Source organism: Scleropages formosus, chromosome 17 (genome assembly GCF_900964775.1).
Source record: "Scleropages formosus chromosome 17, fSclFor1.1, whole genome shotgun sequence".
NCBI lineage: Eukaryota > Metazoa > Chordata > Actinopteri > Osteoglossiformes > Osteoglossidae > Scleropages > Scleropages formosus.
In genome coordinates this window covers 13,472,203-13,491,433 of record NC_041822.1, presented here as the reverse complement: position 1 = coordinate 13,491,433, position 19,231 = coordinate 13,472,203, and the positions used below count along the sequence as shown (strand labels likewise).

Below are 19,231 nucleotides of genomic sequence, written 5' to 3'. Positions count from 1 at the left end.
CATAGGCCAACACTGACAGGCAGACACAGCTGCGTGATAAAAATACACCAGGACGACCCTCCTGGTCCAATAGGGAGGCAAAATTGGGGTGAATGAAGCAGGACCAACTACCCCAACATAGAGGTGGGGGTGCTTTGGAAAACCCTTCTAATCTCCAGCCTGGTAGTTCCCCCCCTTGGCTCCCCAAGGTTGTCTTTCTCTTCCCACCCCCATCTCTGCACATGAGGTGGTATGGCCAGAGAGCACAGTTTATTTTCGGTGGTGGGCTGTCTGGGAGTGGAAGAAGCAGGTGCTGTCATTTGAAAAGGAGCTAGTCTGTATCTGTGCAGCACTAGGGCGTACCTCTGTTGTCCCAGCGCCTACCTACAACAACTGCTTGAGACAGCATGGAAAACGTGGAGGTGTTTGATGTGCCTGGCAAAGGTCGTGGCCTCAGGGCCACCAAGGAGGTGTGGGCTGGGGATGTGCTCTTCGCGGAGCCCAGCTTTGCTGCTGTCGTCTTTGACAGGTAAGACACGCTGAGTACTAATAGATCACACATGCAGTGGGGGAAGTGAGGAGGGTAAAGGGCTTCCCAGTCCCTGAGGACATCTCACATTAAAAGGACAAATCAGGCTCTCCTTTCCTGTCAGCATGAATTTCATAGTGATGTTTATTGGCATCTAAGACTAGTTGTTTTCACTGGATATTTAATGGATCAAAAACAGCTTCGGTAATGTGCTCATATCGGGCCATGATCCCTCATTCCAGTAATTTGTGTGGACCAGCAGACTTCTTGTCATGCTTTCGAGCAGTTGCAAATGAAAAGTCAAATACAGACACAAAAATTAATTTTGAAGTAGGGTGCTCTAAGATACAAAGGCTCAGTAGCACTTAAACCTACTAAGCACCTTTCTGGAGAAGTGCAGTACTGAAAACTGCACACAGATCCAAGGCATATCTTCCAACAGCAATACTACAATGTTACTGTTTTAGCCTGGTACATGTCGTTTAACTCAGCATTAAATGGACATGCTGTGTAAATGATCAATCTGCAATGGTAGAAAATCACAAACATGCAACATTAAAATATACACGAGGCACATTCTTGTTTCTGATGCTCGCACGCCTCTTCTGTACTCACATTCACATTTATTTATTTATCAGACACTTTTCTCCAAAGCGACTTAAAATGAACACTATGTAGTGTTATGAGCCCACACACCTTATTCACCAAGGTGACTTACGCTGCTAGTTACACTACTTACAATGGGTCTCTCATCCATACATCAGTGGAACACACTCTCTCTTTGTCACTCACACACTATGGGGGAACCTGAACAGCACATCTTTGGAATGTGGGAGGAAACTAGAGCACCCAAGGAAACCCACACAAACAACACGCAAACTCCACACAGACTGAGGGGGGATCAAACCCACGTCCTTTTGCACCGTGAGACAGCAGCACTACTTACTGTGCCACTGTGCTGCCCTACTCATATTTAAATCAGTACGGTCCACTTACATTTACATTTATTCATTTAGCAGACGCTTTTGTCCAAAGCGACATACATCTCAGCAAATTACAATTTTTGCATTATATTAAGAGAAGGAGACATAGCTGCTGACATTAAAATCTCAAGCAAACCTAGTTTGTTACCTACCACTTGCTGCACCAAGGTTCATCGTTCGAGTAGGTGCATAGAACACAGGATAGACAAATTCCGATACCCTCCCACCAATTTTTTACTTTTTTTTAAACATTATAAGATACACAAGCAAGCAAGTACAATGCCAGAGTAGTGGCTGAATAAAGGTTGTATCTGGGATGCTTATGGAGTTTCAATGCGTTAACAGTTACGCCGTAAATGAGCTGGAGAGATTTTGGGCAAAGTGGATCTGAAAAAGATGAGTTTTCAGACCCTTCTTGAATATAGACAGAGTCTCCACAGTTCTGATTGACAGGGGAAGGTCATTCCACCACAATGGACCCAGAACCAAGAACCTCCAAGCTTTACCTTTCGTGCGTGGGACCACCAGGCCAGCAGAAGTAGACAAGTGAAAGGACCTGGCTGGGATGTAGCGGTTGATTAAGTCTTGTAAATAGCTGGGAGCAGTTCTATTGATGCATTTGTACACAGTAACTAGGGTTTTGAATTTACTTACAATGGGTCACTCATGCAACACAACATGCGAACTCCACACAGACTGAGGATCAAATCCACATCCTCTCACGCCACCAAGGCACTGTAAGACAGCAGGGCTACTTGCTGTGCCACCATGCCACCCTACTCAGATTCAAATCAGTACAGTCCATTTAGACACAAACAGCAATGAAAGAAGTCTGCCGCATTTATTGGAATATTTGTTCAGCTATTTTAGAGTTTTAAAATTTGTTGAGCAACTCAGTGAGGCAATACTTCACTGAAACAAGTGTTATGACCTTATTATTAACACCCTAAACACAGTTCACTAGATTCTAATGTATTCCTAACATCTCAGGATGTAAGGCTGCCACACTTAGATATACTAGATGTTAGTATAGCATGTCAAGGAGAGGTGTTTTTATAAAGTTAGGTTTTCTGGGACACAGTTCAACACAGAGGTTATTGCATACAAAGTGTTCACCATAAATGTTTTATAACCCTCATATACAGTATTACTATTAGTTGTTCATGTGACTTGTGCAATGTGTGCTTCTATTTGGCACGATCTGACTTTCTACTGGTCCTGGACATTTCCACAGCAGAAAGAGTGCAACAGAATGACTCCGCTGATGCAATGAAATGTGGAGGAAAGTGCATGTGAATGTGTGAATGAGGAATGCGTTTGTCAATGATGACACTGAAAAAAAAGATTTAATAAGCAACTGTAAGAAATCTGGGGGGTACGGTGGCGCTGTGGGTTGGACCACAGTCCTGCTCTCCGGTGGGTCTGGGGTTTAAGTCCCGCTTGGGGTGCCTTGCGACGGACTGGCGTCCCGTCCCGGGTGTGTCCCCTCCCCCTCCGGCCTTACGCCCTGTGTTACCAGGTTGGCTCTGGTTCCCTGCGACCCCATATGGGACAAGCGGTTCTGAAAATGTGTGTGTGTGTGTAAGAAATCTCAGAATTTGCATTTTTCTAATTATATCACCAATTTTTGCACTGATTTAGTTGTCTCCAATTCATTATCTGTGCTTGGCCACTCAAAACAGCCATGTGACTTCGAGAAAGCAGAGGGAAGGTGACCTTTGCTCTCTTGAGTAATGTCCCTATCAGTTCTTTGCTCTTCTCACACTATGTACCACACAGTGTTGTGTAGCAGGGCTGTGTCATTGGGAGGAGCAACGTGACCTGACCTGCCTCAGTAGCAACCACCTGGTCAGAAGCATCTAAAAGGCATGCTAACTAATTTTTTTTAATACTCTATATTTTATACAGTTATTTATTTACCTGACGCTTGTCTTCCGGTTACTTACAATGTTAAACCTCTTACAATGACTTACTCATTTATGCAGCTCAGCAATTTTTACTACAACAACTTAGGGTAATTTATTTGCTGAAGGGTGATGCAGCAGAATAGGAAGAATTTGACTAAGTTCCTCTGAGACCAGGGCAACACCTCTCAGGGCTGTGCTACACACTACACCACGTGAACTACAGAGGCCATGGGAACAGAACCATATTTGATTAGAGTACTTAGAAGCCCAATGAAAACAAAATTTAATCAAGATGACTTTCATACTGGGGTGACACAGTAGCACAGTGGAGAGTGCTGCTATCTCATGGCCCCTGAGTTGTTTCGGTGTAGGTCTGAATCTGATTCAGCCTGTAAAGAGTTTGCATGTTTTCCCTGTGCTTGTACGGGTTTCCTCCGGGTGCTCCAGGTTCCGGATATAAATTGCCCATTGTGTGTGAATGGTGAGTGTTTGTGTGGGTACCCTGCAATGGACTGGTGTCCGATACAGGGCGTACCCCCCTCAGCCTTCGGACCAGTGATTCTGGGATAGGCTCTGGACCCTGATCAGGACAAGCAGTCAGTGAAAATGAATAACTTCCATATTTAGTTGATTATACTATTAGTACCAAAGTTTGTCTGCAAGATCACCTCTCTTTTTAAAACTCTCACTCACTCACAGTCTGAAACCACTTGTCCCAAGCAGGGTTGCAGCAAGCCACAGTCTAACTGGCAGCACAGTCCCTGAGAGCATTGTGTAGTATAGCAGGAAGAGTACTTGTTATTATAACACTGGCACAATACGATGGGCATTTTTCCTCATGTGAGAGAAAGATGAACGATGACTCTCATTTTCCTCTCTTTCCCCTGGCCAGCATGGCAGAGCAAGTGTGTCACAACTGCTTCAGGCGACAGCCCAAGCTGCACAGGTGTGGTCAGTGCAAGTTCGCCCAGTACTGCAATCGAACCTGTCAGCGTGCAGCCTGGGAGGAACATAAACTGGAGTGTGCCGCCGTCAAGGCCTTCGGCAAGGTGCCCAACGAAAATATCAGGTGAGGGAAGGAAGAGGGACGCAAAAAGAGGAAGGGACTTCTACGGAAGATGATGAGCTGAATCTAGAATGTGCCCAGAGTAGCATGTATGGTAAAAAATGCAGAACTCAGGTTAAAAATTTGTTATTTTCGTCTCATAAATGGACGGTTTTTCAAATCTCCCCTGGCAGACATTACTTCACAGTACTTGGCTATATAAAAGTCATACATTTTTCTAAAAAGTCCAAGTTAATACTGGGTGCTCCGGTCCATAATGACACCGTGGGCTATGCCAGGCAAAATACATGGTAATGTACTGGTAAACATAGTTGAAATATTGTAACCTGTTTTCTGATCTAACGAATATTCCTCCACAGGCTTGCTGCCCGCATTCTCTGGCGTCTAGACAAGGAAGGTGGGGTTGTGTCAGACACTCAACTCACATCCCTGGATGATCTGGAGAACCATGTATCGGACATGACTGAAGAAGACCTGAAGGACCTGAAAATTGACATTCATAATTTCCTGGACTACTGGCCGCACAACAGTCGGCAACACAAAGTAGAGGAGATCTCGCACATCCTCGGAGTGGTGCGTACCCCCCACCTTATTCTTTTCATCTCCTTTCATAACTTTCATGACTAAAAACACTGGCATGCTTTATCTTCACCTTTATTATGCTTCTCTTTCATACTTTCTCTCAGATTCTTTCATTTTTTCATGCTCTTGCTTCGTGGTAATTGTATGAAATTGAAAATGGATTATTTTATCTTAACAAAAGGAACAATAGTGTAGGAACAGCCTAACATACCTGATTTGTATTTGTTCCCAGATTAATTGTAATGGCTTTTCAATGAGCGACCAGCGGGGTCTCAACGCAGTTGGCGTAGGCCTCTTTCCCAACCTCTGTCTGGTTAACCATGACTGCTGGCCCAACTGCACTGTCATCCTTAACAATGGCAAGTGAGTACCGCTAGCATGAACTTCTGCACAGCTTGGCTGCAGGGATGGGGGAATGAATGAGGATTAATGTGTCTTTATGGTCGACAGTATGAGAAGGAAGTGTGTAAGTCTTGTAAAGATGATGAACTGTGGAGAAGAATGCCGTGTGAGTGCGGCAGTTGTGAATATCAGGCAGAAAAAGAAAGGTTGAACAAATGAATTTCTGCCTTGGTGGCAGCCATAAAAGAGCTGGTTCTTGTTTTTCTTTCAGTCAAACAGCTGTGAATACTCTGTTTCACACTCAGAGGAGGTGGGTCTGTTTGGTGTCACACCCCTACACACACCCCTCACTCTGACACTACATCCTCTCCCTGCTATCCAAACCAAGGGATCCCCCACCACAACCTAAACATGTATTAGGTTGGCTTCTGTAACACAACTACCACTTCCACATTCATTCTTTTATATGTTTCACCTTCGTCTGTAACTTGCTGTGGTCTTAAGTTGGAAGGATGCCTTAAATACAGACTGTGAAGATCTGAGAGGTCATGGAGACAAGTATTACTAGGACTGCCAAGTTTTTCCTGCTGTAAACAGGTCAAGTGAATCTTGGATGCTTAGTGACAGTTTTTATGTAACATCCTGCTATACAGTATACCATCAGTATTAGTGTACTCCATGAGTAGTAGCGGCATGGGTGCATAAGGAGACATTGGACCTTAGAGTTTGGTGTTTAGGACAACAACATTCATTTAATTTTTTACAATGGAAACTGCTCATAAATGTTAAAACGCAAGCAGAGGCTGCTGCGACAGAGCTGCAAGCCATACATTGCTGGTTTAGATGTCTTTGTTGGAGGTACATCTGTTCCATCTTGTCTGTGACAATCACCTCTGCTGTTTGTTGGTTGATCTCTCTGTCAGTCTTACAAACAAATTGTCTCTGTGTTTGTGTTCCTGCCCTCAAAGCTCCACTGACACACTGCCTACATTTGCATGTAGTGTGGGGGATCATGCGTCACCCTTTTCCCTTCCCTCTTTCTGTTACCCCCTGCTTGGTTACTTTTGTGCCGTGTTCTTCTGATTCTGTCAGTCTCTCAAACTCTTAGACTCTCTCCTGGGGTTTATTGCTCGTAAGAGAACCACTTGTGTTTGTGATTTTACTGGGAGTTCCCAGACATCTCCTGGTCTCACAGTCTAGAACCAGCATAGACCTGAATGCTAACCACATTAACCACTAGAGCCTTGACCAGTTCCCACCTGAGTGAATGTCCTCACTGAAAAGGCATGGCATGGCCATGAGGAGGGACTGGGCTGAGTTGAGACATCTGGGAGATGTCAGAAAGAAGTTAAGAAAAAACTGCAGCTCAAAGTATTAGTAAACCAAAAAGATGTTTTGGCAGTCTAAGTTGAAATATACATAATGTTTTCTCATTGCACAAGTTGTGTAACGTAAAGTTACATCATTAGCCGCTCATTTTTGTGAAAGTCCTATTTCATTTCGCTTCTGTGTCAGAATAAGAACAGTAATAGTTCAAAGGCAAGTGTCCTGGGCTCATTGTAACCAGAGTTTATTCATTGACAGATAAAGATCAGGTTGACACAGGCTGACTGGTGAATGAGCTGCCAACATTATGTTGCGATCCAGTCCATAAAGTCCCTTGGCCTCTATCTTAACATCTCAACTATGTTATCTTAACTTCATGACTTCTTTACGTGACCATCGTCCATTTCCTTCTTCTCTCCTAATTCTTCTCCACTGTTATTTCTCCTCTTCTTCACTCCCTTTAATCCTTGTTCCTTCCCTCTTCATCCTCCAGGATTGAGCTGCGTGCCCTGGGGAAGATCTCTGTGGGGGAGGAACTGATGGTGGCTTATGTGGACTTCTTAAATGTGTCCAGTGAGCGGAAACGCCTACTGAAGCAGCAGTATTTCTTTGACTGCACCTGCAAGCACTGTACTGAACACATCAAGGATGACCTCATGTTAGCTGGCAAGGAGGTGGATGGCAAGAAGGTGGGTTCAGGTCCAGAAACCAACAACCAAGAATGCAGAAATCAAATCAAGCTAAGTACTAGCAAGTAACAGTGTGGTATGTCACAGTCAGATCCATCACAGCAATAAGGCATGAATAAATGATTCAGACTCATTTTGTATGTGTCCATAAGCTACACTTTGCCCTCAATAACATGACTGAGCAGCTTTGGTACACTTTTCTTAGCAGATCCTAAACATAACAGTGCAAGAAAAAACATATGCAAGTCCGTGATTAACTTTGAGCACATCATAATTCTTTGCTTCCATGAATTGCAATAGAGAACAACACCTGGAGGTTTACAAGTATCTGTGTGTCACAAGCTCCATGAGCCAATATAGCACCGAGCTCATGAGCAACACCTCTCGTCAACACAGCCTCCTCCACATTCCAGAAGGTCCAAGCTAGGAACTTTGTTAGGAGCTATAAATAGGGCTCTCAGACACTTGCCTGGGCAGCTGAACCTCCAGACATCAAGATTCACAGTCTGTCAAGGGACATTTTCCTGGAGGGCCAGACACCTGGGAGAAACAAGGCACAGGATCAGGGAAACCCTTGCTACCCTCTGGAAGCTGAGCTGTCCTGTAGTATTATTAGCGTGCGGGGATTGGTGGAGTAGTTCAGCTTTCTGTGTGCTTCACTTACATTACGGTGTACGTGCATTGACAGACGAACGTGCAGACACCATGCCATACGTCCAGAACACAGCTACTTCCTTGACTATGTAGGTTTTCAGTCCTGGACCTCTTGACCCCCCTCTGCATGCTGGCTTCAGTTCCAAATATAAATTCAAACTAGTAGCCTTGACTGTACATATCACACATTTCATATTACCTCAGTTAAAATAGGGACATTCAAACTCCTTTATGGTCATGTTAAGCAGAATTTGTGTTGCTTCAATGCACACTAAAATCAGAAGTGTTAGATTGCCCCTGGCAGAATATAAGTGGTCTCCTGCCATCTTCCTAGAGCACTGATGTACCTCTGCTGGAATGGAATTAATGATTGAATTTTGCTGTGTACAAATACTAGTACTGCATGTATAAGAGAAAATGGCAGCAGTTGTGTGTGTGCTGTGATTGAAAAGCCACTGCAAGCAGCTGCCAGACCCAGGATTGGGAATGTCTGGCATAGGGCAGCGACAGCTCTTAGTACAGGCTTCCATGGACGTGGGTCACCTGATATATTTAGAAGGATATTTTGAGAGAGGACACAATCAAGATTGTGCTGTTCAGTTTAAAGGAGCACTTTCGATAAGGTACATAAAAATAGCACCAAGACCAGTTGCATCTTGGGCTTAGAGGTAAAAAAAGTCCACTTCACTTACTTCTTTTTTTCTGGGCTATTGTGGGTGCTATGAGTCTAGTGTGGCACCACCACAAAAAAACAGTGTCACTTTGCTCCCAGGATGTTGCAGTATGGCCTCCCACCATTCGCATAACCTTTAAAAATCTTGTTATAATGTTCACACATCATATTTGTGTTTCAAATACTGAGAAATTAAAATAACATAACATAGCATTTTCAGAGAGCAGTATTTATACGGAGAGAAACCACATGGATTTTTATCTTAATCCTTAAACAATACTGTTCCCACCACTGACTATGGCTGGGAAGTTCTGTTCACATGTATATCATAAGACAGTCATGTCTTCTTCTAGTCAAGTGACAAGCACACTGTAAACCACTGACTGCTTGGTGGATGGTTAGTGGACACTAGACTTGACATGGATAACGTGCCCTCTAATGTAATCATGAAGAATACATGATGGGAGGACTTCAGACACACTTTTGTTTCGTGCCAGTCGCAGACTTTGAAACGTCTTGAGTGTGTCAGCTCGTTGAAATAACATTTTACCAATCTATTCTAGGCATCTGAGGAGGAGGTGAAAGAGGTGATGGAGTATAGTCTGAAGATGCTGGAGAAGATTGACAAAGCTCGCACAGAAGGAAACTATCACGAGGTATGGAATGTGTCACCTGCATCTATACAACAGCTCCTTTCATTCCTCCCTTCCTCTAAATTTCCCTACTTTCTTCTTCCCCTCTCTGTCTACAGCCCACCTTCTCTCACTGTTTCCATCCAAAGATGGAAACCACAGTTCAATGTCAATTTCATATTTCACAAATATTATGTTTCCCTTCTGTTTTTTCCTCCTCTACTTTTCCACATTATACATTTTCATTTACATTTGTTCTTCATGAGCTTTTATTATCTGCATGGAAAACCCAGCATTTTTATCAAAAATCACTTAGAAATCTATCCATTTATACAGCTGATCAGTTCAAGATGGAATATTTAAAGGTTTCTCTGTGAGTTCCAAACCCATGACTAAACTACACATCCCACTACCCCAAAAGAGCAATAAGACCATTTAAAAAAATACTGCTAATAAGGAAGTTTCTCATGTTCTTCTTACTTCCACTGCTTTCAAAGCTCTCCTCCACCTTATCACCACCCTGTCCTCACTCCACCTTCATCTTCCTCAGGTGGTAAAGATTTGCCGGGAGTGTCTAGAGAAGCAGGAGCAGGTGCTGGCTGACACCCATATCTACATGCTGCGTGTGTTGAGCACAGCCAGTGAGGTGCTGGCCTACCTGCAGTTCATGGAAGAGGCTGCCACTTATGCTCGCAAGATGGTGGAGGGTTACATGTGAGCATCCTGTGGCCCTCGGTTTTGTGTTTTCCACCCATTTAGACCCCTGTTAAGAACACATTCAGGAATGTGTTTGAATCTGACTCTGCCTTTGTGGAATTGGTGTGTGTTTTTCATGTTTATGTCAGTTTACTCCGGGTGCTCTGATTTCATCTAACCATCCAAAGATGTGTTTCAGGTCAAGCCTCGGAGACTCTAAATAGCCTGCAGTGTGCGTGTATACGTTACATTGCTCTGGTGTATAGGTGTAAGAATGACTGCAGGGAGTTTAGCGCAATGTACATAGCATTCTAAGTCACCTTGAATAAAGGTGTCAGCCAAATACTAGTTAGTAATCCTTGCATGTTGCTTTGGAGGAAAGCATCTGCTAAATTAACAAATGTAAATGCACATATTTTTAAGCAGAACCCCACAATTTACACTGCATGTACAGTTTGTATCCACATCACTATCATTTCAGTTCCTAGATGGCATTTTAGTCCAAAGTAGAAAATGTATGCATTTGTTGATGTTTTATATATTCACTACATCAAGGGCACTGCACCATATCACAGTTCTTACATTTTAGGTCAGTACATCTGCTAGGTATGGTGACATTACTTTGTTGAAATTCTGTATGTTTCTCATTCTAATGTAGGAAACTGTACCACCCAAACAATGCAGCACTGGGAATGGGCACAATGAGGGCAGGGGTTACACACTGGCAGGCAGGCCTCATCGAAGTTGGACACAGCATGATCTGCAAAGCTTACGCCATCCTGATGGTCACCCATGGGCCCACCCACCCTATCACTAAAGACTTGGAGGTAAACTATTTCTGCTTATTGGTCAGAGCAGCAGTACTCTTCCAGACTCTTAAAGGGATTGTTTAGTTATACCACTGCATTTTCAGTACCCCGGTGAAATAACTTTACATGGAACAGAAACAAATTAACTAGCTACAGTAGATTGTTCATTTCTCAGTAATTTGAAAGAGAAATGACTATTTAGGCACTTCATATAATGTAGTTACAACTCAAATTTGTTACTTTCATTGATCCAAGAACCAGTTGCACTACTTAATCAAGAGCTTCAGCAGTCTTCCAAGGTTTTATCAGTATTGGCAGAGGAAACAAACATGGTCATCGGCATTAGATTCTGAAAGTCTCAGCCTCTGACCCCTGCTCTACTCCACAGGCCATGCGAACACAGACTGAGATGGAGCTGCGCTTGTTTCAGCAGAACGAGTACGTCTATCACAGCATGCGAGAGGCAGCACTTAAGAACCAGCCGATGAGCTTGAGGGCCGAGCCCGTCGTGGAAGGAATCAAAAACCTCTTCCGCCGAAAGTGACCTCATAAGTGTTCACATAGTTACACGCAGGGTGGATGGCTGTAATCACTGGATGGCTCATTGCTACACTGTTTTACTTTGTTGCTGTGCCAAAGCATGTCTAAAGAAACTTGTGCCTTAATTTTTTTTAATCTTTGCATTAAAACTTTGTTGCTAAGTTTTCCCAGGTGTTTAATTAAACCTACTGTAACATTTTAGAGTTCATGTTTTTTCTCTGTTTTAGAAAAACTGATGTAACTGCACTGATTTTGAAGGGCTTTTCAAATATCAACACTTGTTAATTATGACTGGACTTGGGGTTAAGGTGACATTGACCCACATTGCATAAAAACCTCATACACAAGTTTCAGGTGACCCCATGATGCTTTAAGTTGCATTAGCTGAAACTCCACTGAGTAAGTATTAACTACAAGTGTCAATATTTAGCTAGACCAAACTTGTACAAACTTTATGAACCCCATGACACTTGTCCTCAGTAGCTTTTACATCCATAACTCCCAAATGAGTCAGCTTTGGTGTTTTGTTAAAAAGTACTCCAAGTAGTTATCCAGTACACCCAGTCAAAGACATGCAAGTCACAACCCATTTATACAAATTTAAAAAATCTGATCAGTTAATGTATAGTTGTAATGAAAGACAAGAGTACAAGTAGTTTTTTTTCCCCCCTCCCACTTTTATTTAAGTGAGACAGAGCATCTCTAGACACGTTTGCTGATCCGCTTGTATACAAGTCCTCCCAGGGTCGTTGTCTGAAATGACAATAGAGCCAGACAAGTGTTAGTGGGGGCTGGGATTAGTGACATGATTCTCTCCTTATGCAAGGAAGGAGGAAGATTTACACTGACCATGCCTTTTATTCCAGAAAGTCATACTCACATTAACAAGGGTATTTGAGTCAACCAGCTCTGTCACAGACTCAATGCCCGACTTCATTGAGAAGCTCAGCTTGTTGCCCTCCTTCACCACTACGGACTGGAACACAAGCAAAAAAAAAAAAAAAAAAAAAAAAAAAAAAAAAAAAAAAAGCAAGAACAATAATGCCAGTCTACATCTACAGCCAGCAATTCCAGCTCGGAATTGACAAGCGCGTGAAATGTCAAGCGCGCCAAGTTTATGAGCGCTGATCAGTAGCCGCGCGCACCGTTTCAAGTCGAAGAAGCGCTTTCCGCCACGCTGCACTACGCACCTTAACCTTCTCGCCCTGCGGGGTCTCCAGCTCGCACTCCTGCCCCAGGGTGAAGGTGTTCACCAGCACCTTGGCGCCCGTCGTCACCGTTATTTTGAAGTGGTCGCCATTCTGCTCGATCTCCGAGATGCTCTTGATGTCTTTACTTTTCTGGATCTGGTCATCCGTAAGACCTGACCGAGACAAGTTCAGTAGAGCGCGGACCGTTACATGACAGACTAGAGAAGCTCAATGATCAATCCCCCCCCCCCCCGGATGTCATTTGGCGGGCGTTTCTCAGACCACTCCAGTCATCCCTACATCGCCGATCGGGATTCCCCATTTAAAAAAAAAAGTAATCAACTTACAGTGGCAATCCTCATATTAGAGCGAGTCGTACACTTTAATAGCGCCTTACCGATCGCCTTCATGAAGGGCTCGAAGTTCTCATGAGACTCCAGCTGGTATTTCCCGTTAAAGGCCATTCTGAACGAGCAGAAACAGTAGAGATGACAAAAAGCTCCTTAAACCACCTATTTTATACCCGCACGGTAAAGCCTAATAATTAACTAGGGGTGGCGTCTCATCTGCAGATACAAAAGAGAGGCGATTTAATTAATATGTGATTGCGCGCGTGAGCTCGTTAGAAATTGAGCTGCATGGAGTGGCCGAGTCACAGCCAATCAGGGCGATGCACAAATATGTCAAACTTTATGTAGTTACTCCGAGAGCTTTTATTAATATGCTTGCTCCGCTGTTGAGGTCAGTAGGTGGCCTCCACGTAGACGTGTTCTTTGTCAGCTGTTTTGGGGGAAAAAAATCATATAAACAAGGAAGCAACGTTTTTATACTTTAAATTTGTTTGAGTACATGTTTTTTATTTGCGAAGACTGAAACAAGGGTTGCAAGGCTTGATGTGTCTATCATGATGTGAAATATTAAATGTATTATTTAAATCAAGTTATTTTACCTGCTATTAATTTGTACACCAAATAATTGAGAATGCCCAAAGTTTTAAGTCCAGAGTAATTTTTTTTTTTTAAACACTTATTTTTTTCATTTACACACACACATTTTCAGAACTGCTTATCCCAGACAGGGTCACGGAGCCTACCCAGCAACACAGGGCGTAAGGCCAGAGGGGGAGGGCACACACCCAGGACAGGACACCAGTCTGTCACAAGGCACCCCAAGCAGGACTTGAACCCCAGACCCACTAGAGAGTAGGAGTGTGGTCTAACCCACTATGCCACCACACCCTCACCTTTTTTCATTTATTTTTTTAAAATGCAAATATATGTTTGTAAGATATCTGATTCTTCAATAAAATCTGCAGTTAAAATGAATATAGCACACAAGAGCCATCCTTTTCCAGCAGTTACCAAATTTCAGTGAATCAATGCATGTATATAAGTGTTATATCTTCTTTAGAATAGAGGAATGTGGAAGTGGTGGCATGACTAAGATAGGGATCCACTGCTTTAAAATACCTTCAGTTTGCTGTTTCAAGGACTGAATCTTTATTTTTATTCCATGTATGTGGACATAAGTATAATAATATGAATATATAGAATGTATGTGTTACGCTGTATTCGATTTGCTTGTGTATGCTTGCATGGGGGATGCGGTAGTGCAGCAGGTTTGGCTGGGTCCTGCTTTCTAGCAGGTCTGGGGTTCAAGTCCAGCTTGGGGTGCTTTGTGGTGGACTGGTGTCCTTCCCTGGGTGTGTTCTATCCCCCTCCAGCCTTACATCCTGTGTTGCTGGGTTAGGCTCTGGTTTGCTGCAACCCTCCTTGGGACAAGCAGTTTCAGACAGTGTGTAGGACTACAGCATATACCTCTCACTTATTTGAGAACTTGCCCAACCTAATCTAAAGATATGCTGAAGTAGGAAACCTAAGTCTGCATGCTCTTTTCCCATGAAGTTGTCATCTTGGAGCTCATGATGGTCGAGGCGGACTCAAGTGCGGGTGCTTTCTATTGTGGGGAATCCAGGAAGGATGATCAGGGACAGGCGAAAGTCAGGCGATTCGTATTTGCCGTTAACAGGGCTAGAAAGGAAGCGGAGTCGAAATACATGCAAGAGGTCGGGAGCTGAGGGAGTCGTCAATGAGGGAAACTAGGAGTAAGGTGAAAGGGAAAGAACGCGCGTTAGTCAAGAGCAGGCCTCATGGCACAGGGTTGCGGTTGCTTGTGGGGGTTCCACAGTTTATTTCGGCTTGGCTGGGTCCTTTTATGCCAGACTGCGCTCATTGCAGTAATTTTGTTTATTTATATTTGTGATATTTGGTTATTTGGTGTAAAATGAGTGAATGAATACTGTAGAGACAGGAATACTATATGGATTACACAGTCATATCTCCTGTCAGCAGTCTATAAAGATAAGCTTTATATAGATAAACCTTTATTCTTTGGACTCTGAGCTTGCAGAAGGTGAACTGGCCTTGAAACAATGTCAGCATGAATCAGCAGTGAGGCCAGAGACCACAAAGCATGACAGCATTCTGTGCAATAACACATTTACATTAAAATGTATAGACATATGGGCATTCAGAATTAGACACACAAAGATGTTTTAATGTATAAAGAAGTATGATTAGGAAAGGTTAAAAAGAGAAAGATGAAAACAATTTACATGGCATGACAAAATTTTACAATTACATATGCTGCTTTGATGTTTTAATATGTATATCATGATTGGCTATTGGCTGTTATGGTTGATGACTAGTTCATTAAAAAAGACTAGCTGTGTGGTTATATGCAGAACACTGTCTGAGAAAATTAGAATGAACTGTTCTCTCATGACTCTGTCTCAAAGCCAACATCTGTGTTGCAAACCATTCAATGAGGTACAAATATCTTAGTGTAATAGGAATACCCCAGATTGCTGAAGTTTTAAATTAATGAAAAATGTAATTACTTTAAAAAAAAAAAAAAAAAAGAAACTTACTTAAATTTAGACTTAAAGGTAGTGTGTTTAGCTCGAAAACTTGTGAATGATAAGCTTTAGCTGTTTGAGGTCTGATTCACATCCTTAGAGAAATCATAGAATATCTGTATGCATTCAGTATCTGCATGTATTTAGCCTGGCTTATCGTGTTGCAAATATTTCAGCTGATGTTTTCAAAATACTAACATTTCCTCATTTATTTTAAACCACATTCCTTTTATTGACCTTTTTTTTACCATTCCTAGCAGCAAAAAAAGAAAAAAAAACCTCTCAAAACTGAACAGAAGAGTTGGACTCAATTCACTTCCACAGTGTTTACTTGTCATGTCTGGTATTACCAAGTGTTAGTGATCAGAGGATAATAAAAGGTATGTGTTTATTTGATGAATCTGTCAACAGCTGGAACTGACTATGAACGAGTGTAAAAACTTGTGTCAGATAAACAGCAGAAACCAGAAAGACAGTTACAGGCTTTATTAGTCACATTAGTGACTTTTTACAATATATTATTAGTGTTTACAATATATTTGAAGGATATAATCATTTATACATAGATATTTATATTACTATGGAGTATAAAGTGAATATACAGGTTTCACATCCTAAAAGAGGGCTCAGTTTGTATAAGAGTAATAGATGCATGGGAGTGTGAGGACACTTTTATCCCAACCCTTTACAACTGAGCTTCCTGACCACACTTCCTGGAAATACTTATTGATGAAGCCGATGGGGAGGGGTTTGTCCAGCCAGGTGGAGAAGCCTCATAAGCACATCTCCACCCACATTGGGACTTCCACTTTCTGAGCGGCTGATCTGATCGTTGTCATCAGCTCCATCTAGGCAAGATGGATCAAAACTGCAACTTTCTGCATGAGGATAAAAAATGAGGAGTAAATGAACTAGGGAAAATAATGGCTGCAATAATACAGACAGGTAGGTGCAGACTAACCACTTTTGGGAAATATAAATAGACCACAGAACAGGACATGCACTAAACCATGAAATACTGTGAAGAGTAATGACAATTAACAGATGAGGACTCTTTGGCAGGCTGGCCACTGCTCTGGTGGTAAAGCACACCGACCTGTGTCGCAGCACACCCCGGGAGCGGCGCATCGGCCCCCCTCGGCCCCGCACACTTTCCCTCCAGCCTCACAGGGAGAAGGCAGGAAGTTTTCCTCCAGGCAGCGCGCTGTCTCTGGAGAGCTCATGTAGCAGCCCATCCCTTCCCCACAGCAGATACTGGGGCCAAAACAGCGACCTTTGGCTCCAGGGCCACATGCCAAGCACTAGGTGAAGAGTGAGAAGAAAGCCATTGTTAATAACTGCTCCGTGCTGTATGTGTATATAAATGCATAACTTCTCAGATGGCACCATCAACTAAATGTCAAGGCTTTTTTGTACATTTAACTAAATATAGTTTACCATTGTATATAGATATGTTACACTAGAAGTATATGCATTTTCAGTAACCACATGTCCACTGCAGGGTCATGGTGGTCTGAATCCTATCCTGGAAGAATGCAATGTGAAACAAGGTACCCTTGAATGGGACACTAGTCCATTTCAGGGCGATCACATATACATGCATTGAAGACAATCTGAAACACATGTACTTAGACTGTGGGAGGAAATGCACAACAAAAACCTAAGCCCACTGGTAAGTACTGCACCACGGAGCCACCCAATATTGCTGTATGCCAAGTAAAATTCGAATTCAGTATTAGAACTAGGTCTGTGTGTGTTAAAAGCATGTGGTCAGGAATTTACTTTCAGATTGCTGCAGGCTCATTGACAGAGGCAAAAGCAAAAAAGTGACATAAAGACATGATGACAGATCTAGTTGATAACTGTTGAAAGGATTCATTTATAGAGGGAAGCCTAGTCCTGAATAGCTCCTACCCTACGTGTTGGGGCATCCAGGAGGGACCTCTTTCCACCGATGGGGCAGTTGGAGATGTAGCAAGCCATGGAGACAGACAACAGGCTCAGCAGACATAAGGACACAGCAGCTCCTGACATCTGTGTGAGGAAGGCACAGCAATATCAAAACAAAGCTGAGGAAGCTCAAGAATGTAAGCTTAATGACAATTTAAACATCAGAGTATTTAAAGTGTTAAAATCCCAGCTCCTGCTGAAGTACCCTTCAGCAAAATACTTTCCCTCCATTGCTACATTAAATTATCCCAGCCATACAAATAGGTAAATGAATATGTGTAAATCACTTTAGAGAAAAGCATCTAAATGAATAAATAACTAAGAAGAAGAAGAAGAAGAAGAAGAAGAAGAAGAAGAAGAAGAAGAAGAAGAAGAATGGAGAGCTCTACTTACTTTGCACCAAAGTCTTGGAGAAGCGGGAAAGGTGCTTTTGAAGAGAGGTGGAGTAGATGTCTGAGGGTCTTCAGCTCAGCCTGTGACCATTTATACTTTTCCAGGTGGCACAGAGAGTGACATAGAGCTGCTGTTGTCACTTAAGGTTAATGAGTCTTCCTTAATCACTCCGACATTAATAAGAACACCTGATTATGGCCGAGGAATGAACCCTGACATGCCTGAGGACTGAGGGGGCAGTCATTAATCATGGGGCTGGTGACCGTGACCATGCATTTGAGTGGAAAGGGAGGAAGGAGCAGATTTGTGAGGAGATGCATCAATTCTTAAGAGTGTATTTTATAGGTAAAACCTTGCGAGTAACCTTATGAAAGAGAAACATACTTACATATCTGAAAATGGGCCCCAGTGTGAACAATATTGTGTTACCATTTATTATTATGGTTTTACGCCATATTTTTTCATCACATATTCATGTATTTCTTTTTCATCTGTGTTCAACAGCTGTGGTTCATTTTTAGCCGTGGCAAGAACAGACCACTCTCCAGTAAGGATGAAGAACACAGGTATGGGCCAAAGCCCAGTGAACCCAACAGCCGTCAGCACTGGAGAGCACCAGTCTGCATGGTTCACAGCAAGTAGCAGCTCAGGTGCAAATGGTGTTTAGATACTGTTAGTTTTCACAAAGAAGGGTGACACGGTGGCACAGCGAGTAGCGCTGCTGTCTCATAGTGCCTGGGTGGTGCGAAAGAACGTGGGTTTGATTCCTCCACATGCTGTGCAGGTTCCCCCATAGTGTGTGAGTGACAGAAAGAGTGCGTTCCACTGATGTATGGATGAGTGACCCAGTATAAATAGTATATCTAGCAGTGTAAGTCACCTTGGTGAATAAGGTGTGTGGGCTGATAACACTATGTAGTATCCATTGGAGAAAAGCGTCTGCTAAGTGAATAAATGTAAGAACACTTGGAATGTTCAAATACATCAGAATTTTAATAGATGTTCTGGACTGTGGAATGTATAGAAAATACCTTTTACAGACAATATTGATGTATTTATGTTTCTTTGTACCTACTTTTGCTGCAACAGGGGGAGCTATTGTGGTGCAGTTGCCATGAGTGCGACACTTTCAGCTCATTTTCTTTTCCTGGTGTGCTCATACATGGTGGTGGATGCGCTTACAAAGATGGTGGCAAGTTAAAATCCCAGGACGAAAACTATGATTGTAACACAAAGATAAGGTGTACACAGACACACACTGTCTGAAACCGCTTGTCCCAAGTAGGGTTGCGGCAAGCCGGAGCCTAACTTGGCAACACAGGGATCAAGGCTGGAGGGGGGAGGGGACATACCCAGGACAGGACACCAGTCCGT

The 19,231-nt window shown here is 42.9% G+C and overlaps 3 protein-coding genes across 5 annotated transcripts; 1 reads left to right on the top strand and 2 right to left on the bottom strand.

Annotated features, from left to right (window-relative positions):
* The first annotated feature begins 224 nt into the window (after positions 1-224).
* smyd1b (SET and MYND domain containing 1b) lies at positions 225-11,418 on the top strand. Of its 2 annotated transcripts, XM_018759029.2 has the most exons (10): positions 225-508; positions 4,291-4,467; positions 4,824-5,037; positions 5,279-5,409; positions 5,660-5,698; positions 7,208-7,403; positions 9,294-9,386; positions 9,913-10,076; positions 10,717-10,885; positions 11,256-11,418. In XM_018759029.2, exons 1-10 carry the CDS (start codon positions 387-389, stop codon positions 11,409-11,411), a joined length of 1,461 nt encoding a protein of 486 aa, XP_018614545.1. In that variant the 5' UTR covers positions 225-386; the 3' UTR covers positions 11,412-11,418. The 2 variants fall into 2 exon arrangements, with proteins under 2 accessions (XP_018614545.1, XP_018614546.1); XM_018759030.2 differs by lacking the exon at positions 5,660-5,698 and having other exon boundaries at positions 227-508.
* A 655-nt stretch (positions 11,419-12,073) lies between these two features.
* LOC108938405 (fatty acid-binding protein, liver-type-like) lies at positions 12,074-13,291 on the bottom strand. Of its 2 annotated transcripts, XM_018758955.2 has the most exons (4): positions 12,995-13,291; positions 12,598-12,770; positions 12,288-12,383; positions 12,074-12,160 (listed from the first exon to the last, which is right to left on the bottom strand). In XM_018758955.2, the coding sequence occupies exons 1-4, from the start codon at positions 13,059-13,061 to the stop codon at positions 12,110-12,112; spliced, it is 387 nt and encodes a 128-aa protein (XP_018614471.1). In that variant the 5' UTR covers positions 13,062-13,291; the 3' UTR covers positions 12,074-12,109. The 2 variants fall into 2 exon arrangements, with proteins under 2 accessions (XP_018614471.1, XP_018614472.1); XM_018758956.2 differs by lacking the exon at positions 12,074-12,160 and having other exon boundaries at positions 12,173-12,383.
* Positions 13,292-15,989: 2,698 nt separating this feature from the next.
* Positions 15,990-17,548, bottom strand: LOC108938486 (isotocin-neurophysin IT 2-like). The gene is made up of 3 exons (XM_018759054.2): positions 17,429-17,548; positions 16,611-16,815; positions 15,990-16,392 (listed from the first exon to the last, which is right to left on the bottom strand). The coding sequence occupies exons 1-3, from the start codon at positions 17,546-17,548 to the stop codon at positions 16,238-16,240; spliced, it is 480 nt and encodes a 159-aa protein (XP_018614570.1). The 3' UTR covers positions 15,990-16,237.
* Between the last annotated feature and the right edge of the window lie 1,683 nt (positions 17,549-19,231).

Bases quoted from the DNA above. Each gene is read 5' to 3' on its own strand.
- smyd1b (XM_018759029.2), top strand. From the start codon at position 387: ATGGAAAACGTGGAGGTGTTTGATGTGCCTGGCAAAGGTCGTGGCCTC. The intron at 9,387-9,912 runs GTATGGAATGTG...CATCTTCCTCAG, and splicing joins CAGAAGGAAACTATCACGAG to GTGGTAAAGATTTGCCGGGA. The intron at 10,077-10,716 runs GTGAGCATCCTG...ATTCTAATGTAG, and splicing joins AAGATGGTGGAGGGTTACAT to GAAACTGTACCACCCAAACA.
- LOC108938405 (XM_018758956.2), bottom strand. From the start codon at position 13,061: ATGGCCTTTAACGGGAAATACCAGCTGGAGTCTCATGAGAACTTCGAG. The intron at 12,771-12,994 runs GTAAGGCGCTAT...TGTCTCGGTCAG, and splicing joins GCCCTTCATGAAGGCGATCG to GTCTTACGGATGACCAGATC. The intron at 12,384-12,597 runs GTGCGTAGTGCA...CTTGTGTTCCAG, and splicing joins CGCAGGGCGAGAAGGTTAAG to TCCGTAGTGGTGAAGGAGGG.
- LOC108938486 (XM_018759054.2), bottom strand. From the start codon at position 17,548: ATGTCAGGAGCTGCTGTGTCCTTATGTCTGCTGAGCCTGTTGTCTGTC. The intron at 16,816-17,428 runs GTAGGAGCTATT...CTCTTCACCTAG, and splicing joins TGGATGCCCCAACACGTAGG to TGCTTGGCATGTGGCCCTGG. The intron at 16,393-16,610 runs GTCGGTGTGCTT...ATCCTCATGCAG, and splicing joins CGGGGTGTGCTGCGACACAG to AAAGTTGCAGTTTTGATCCA.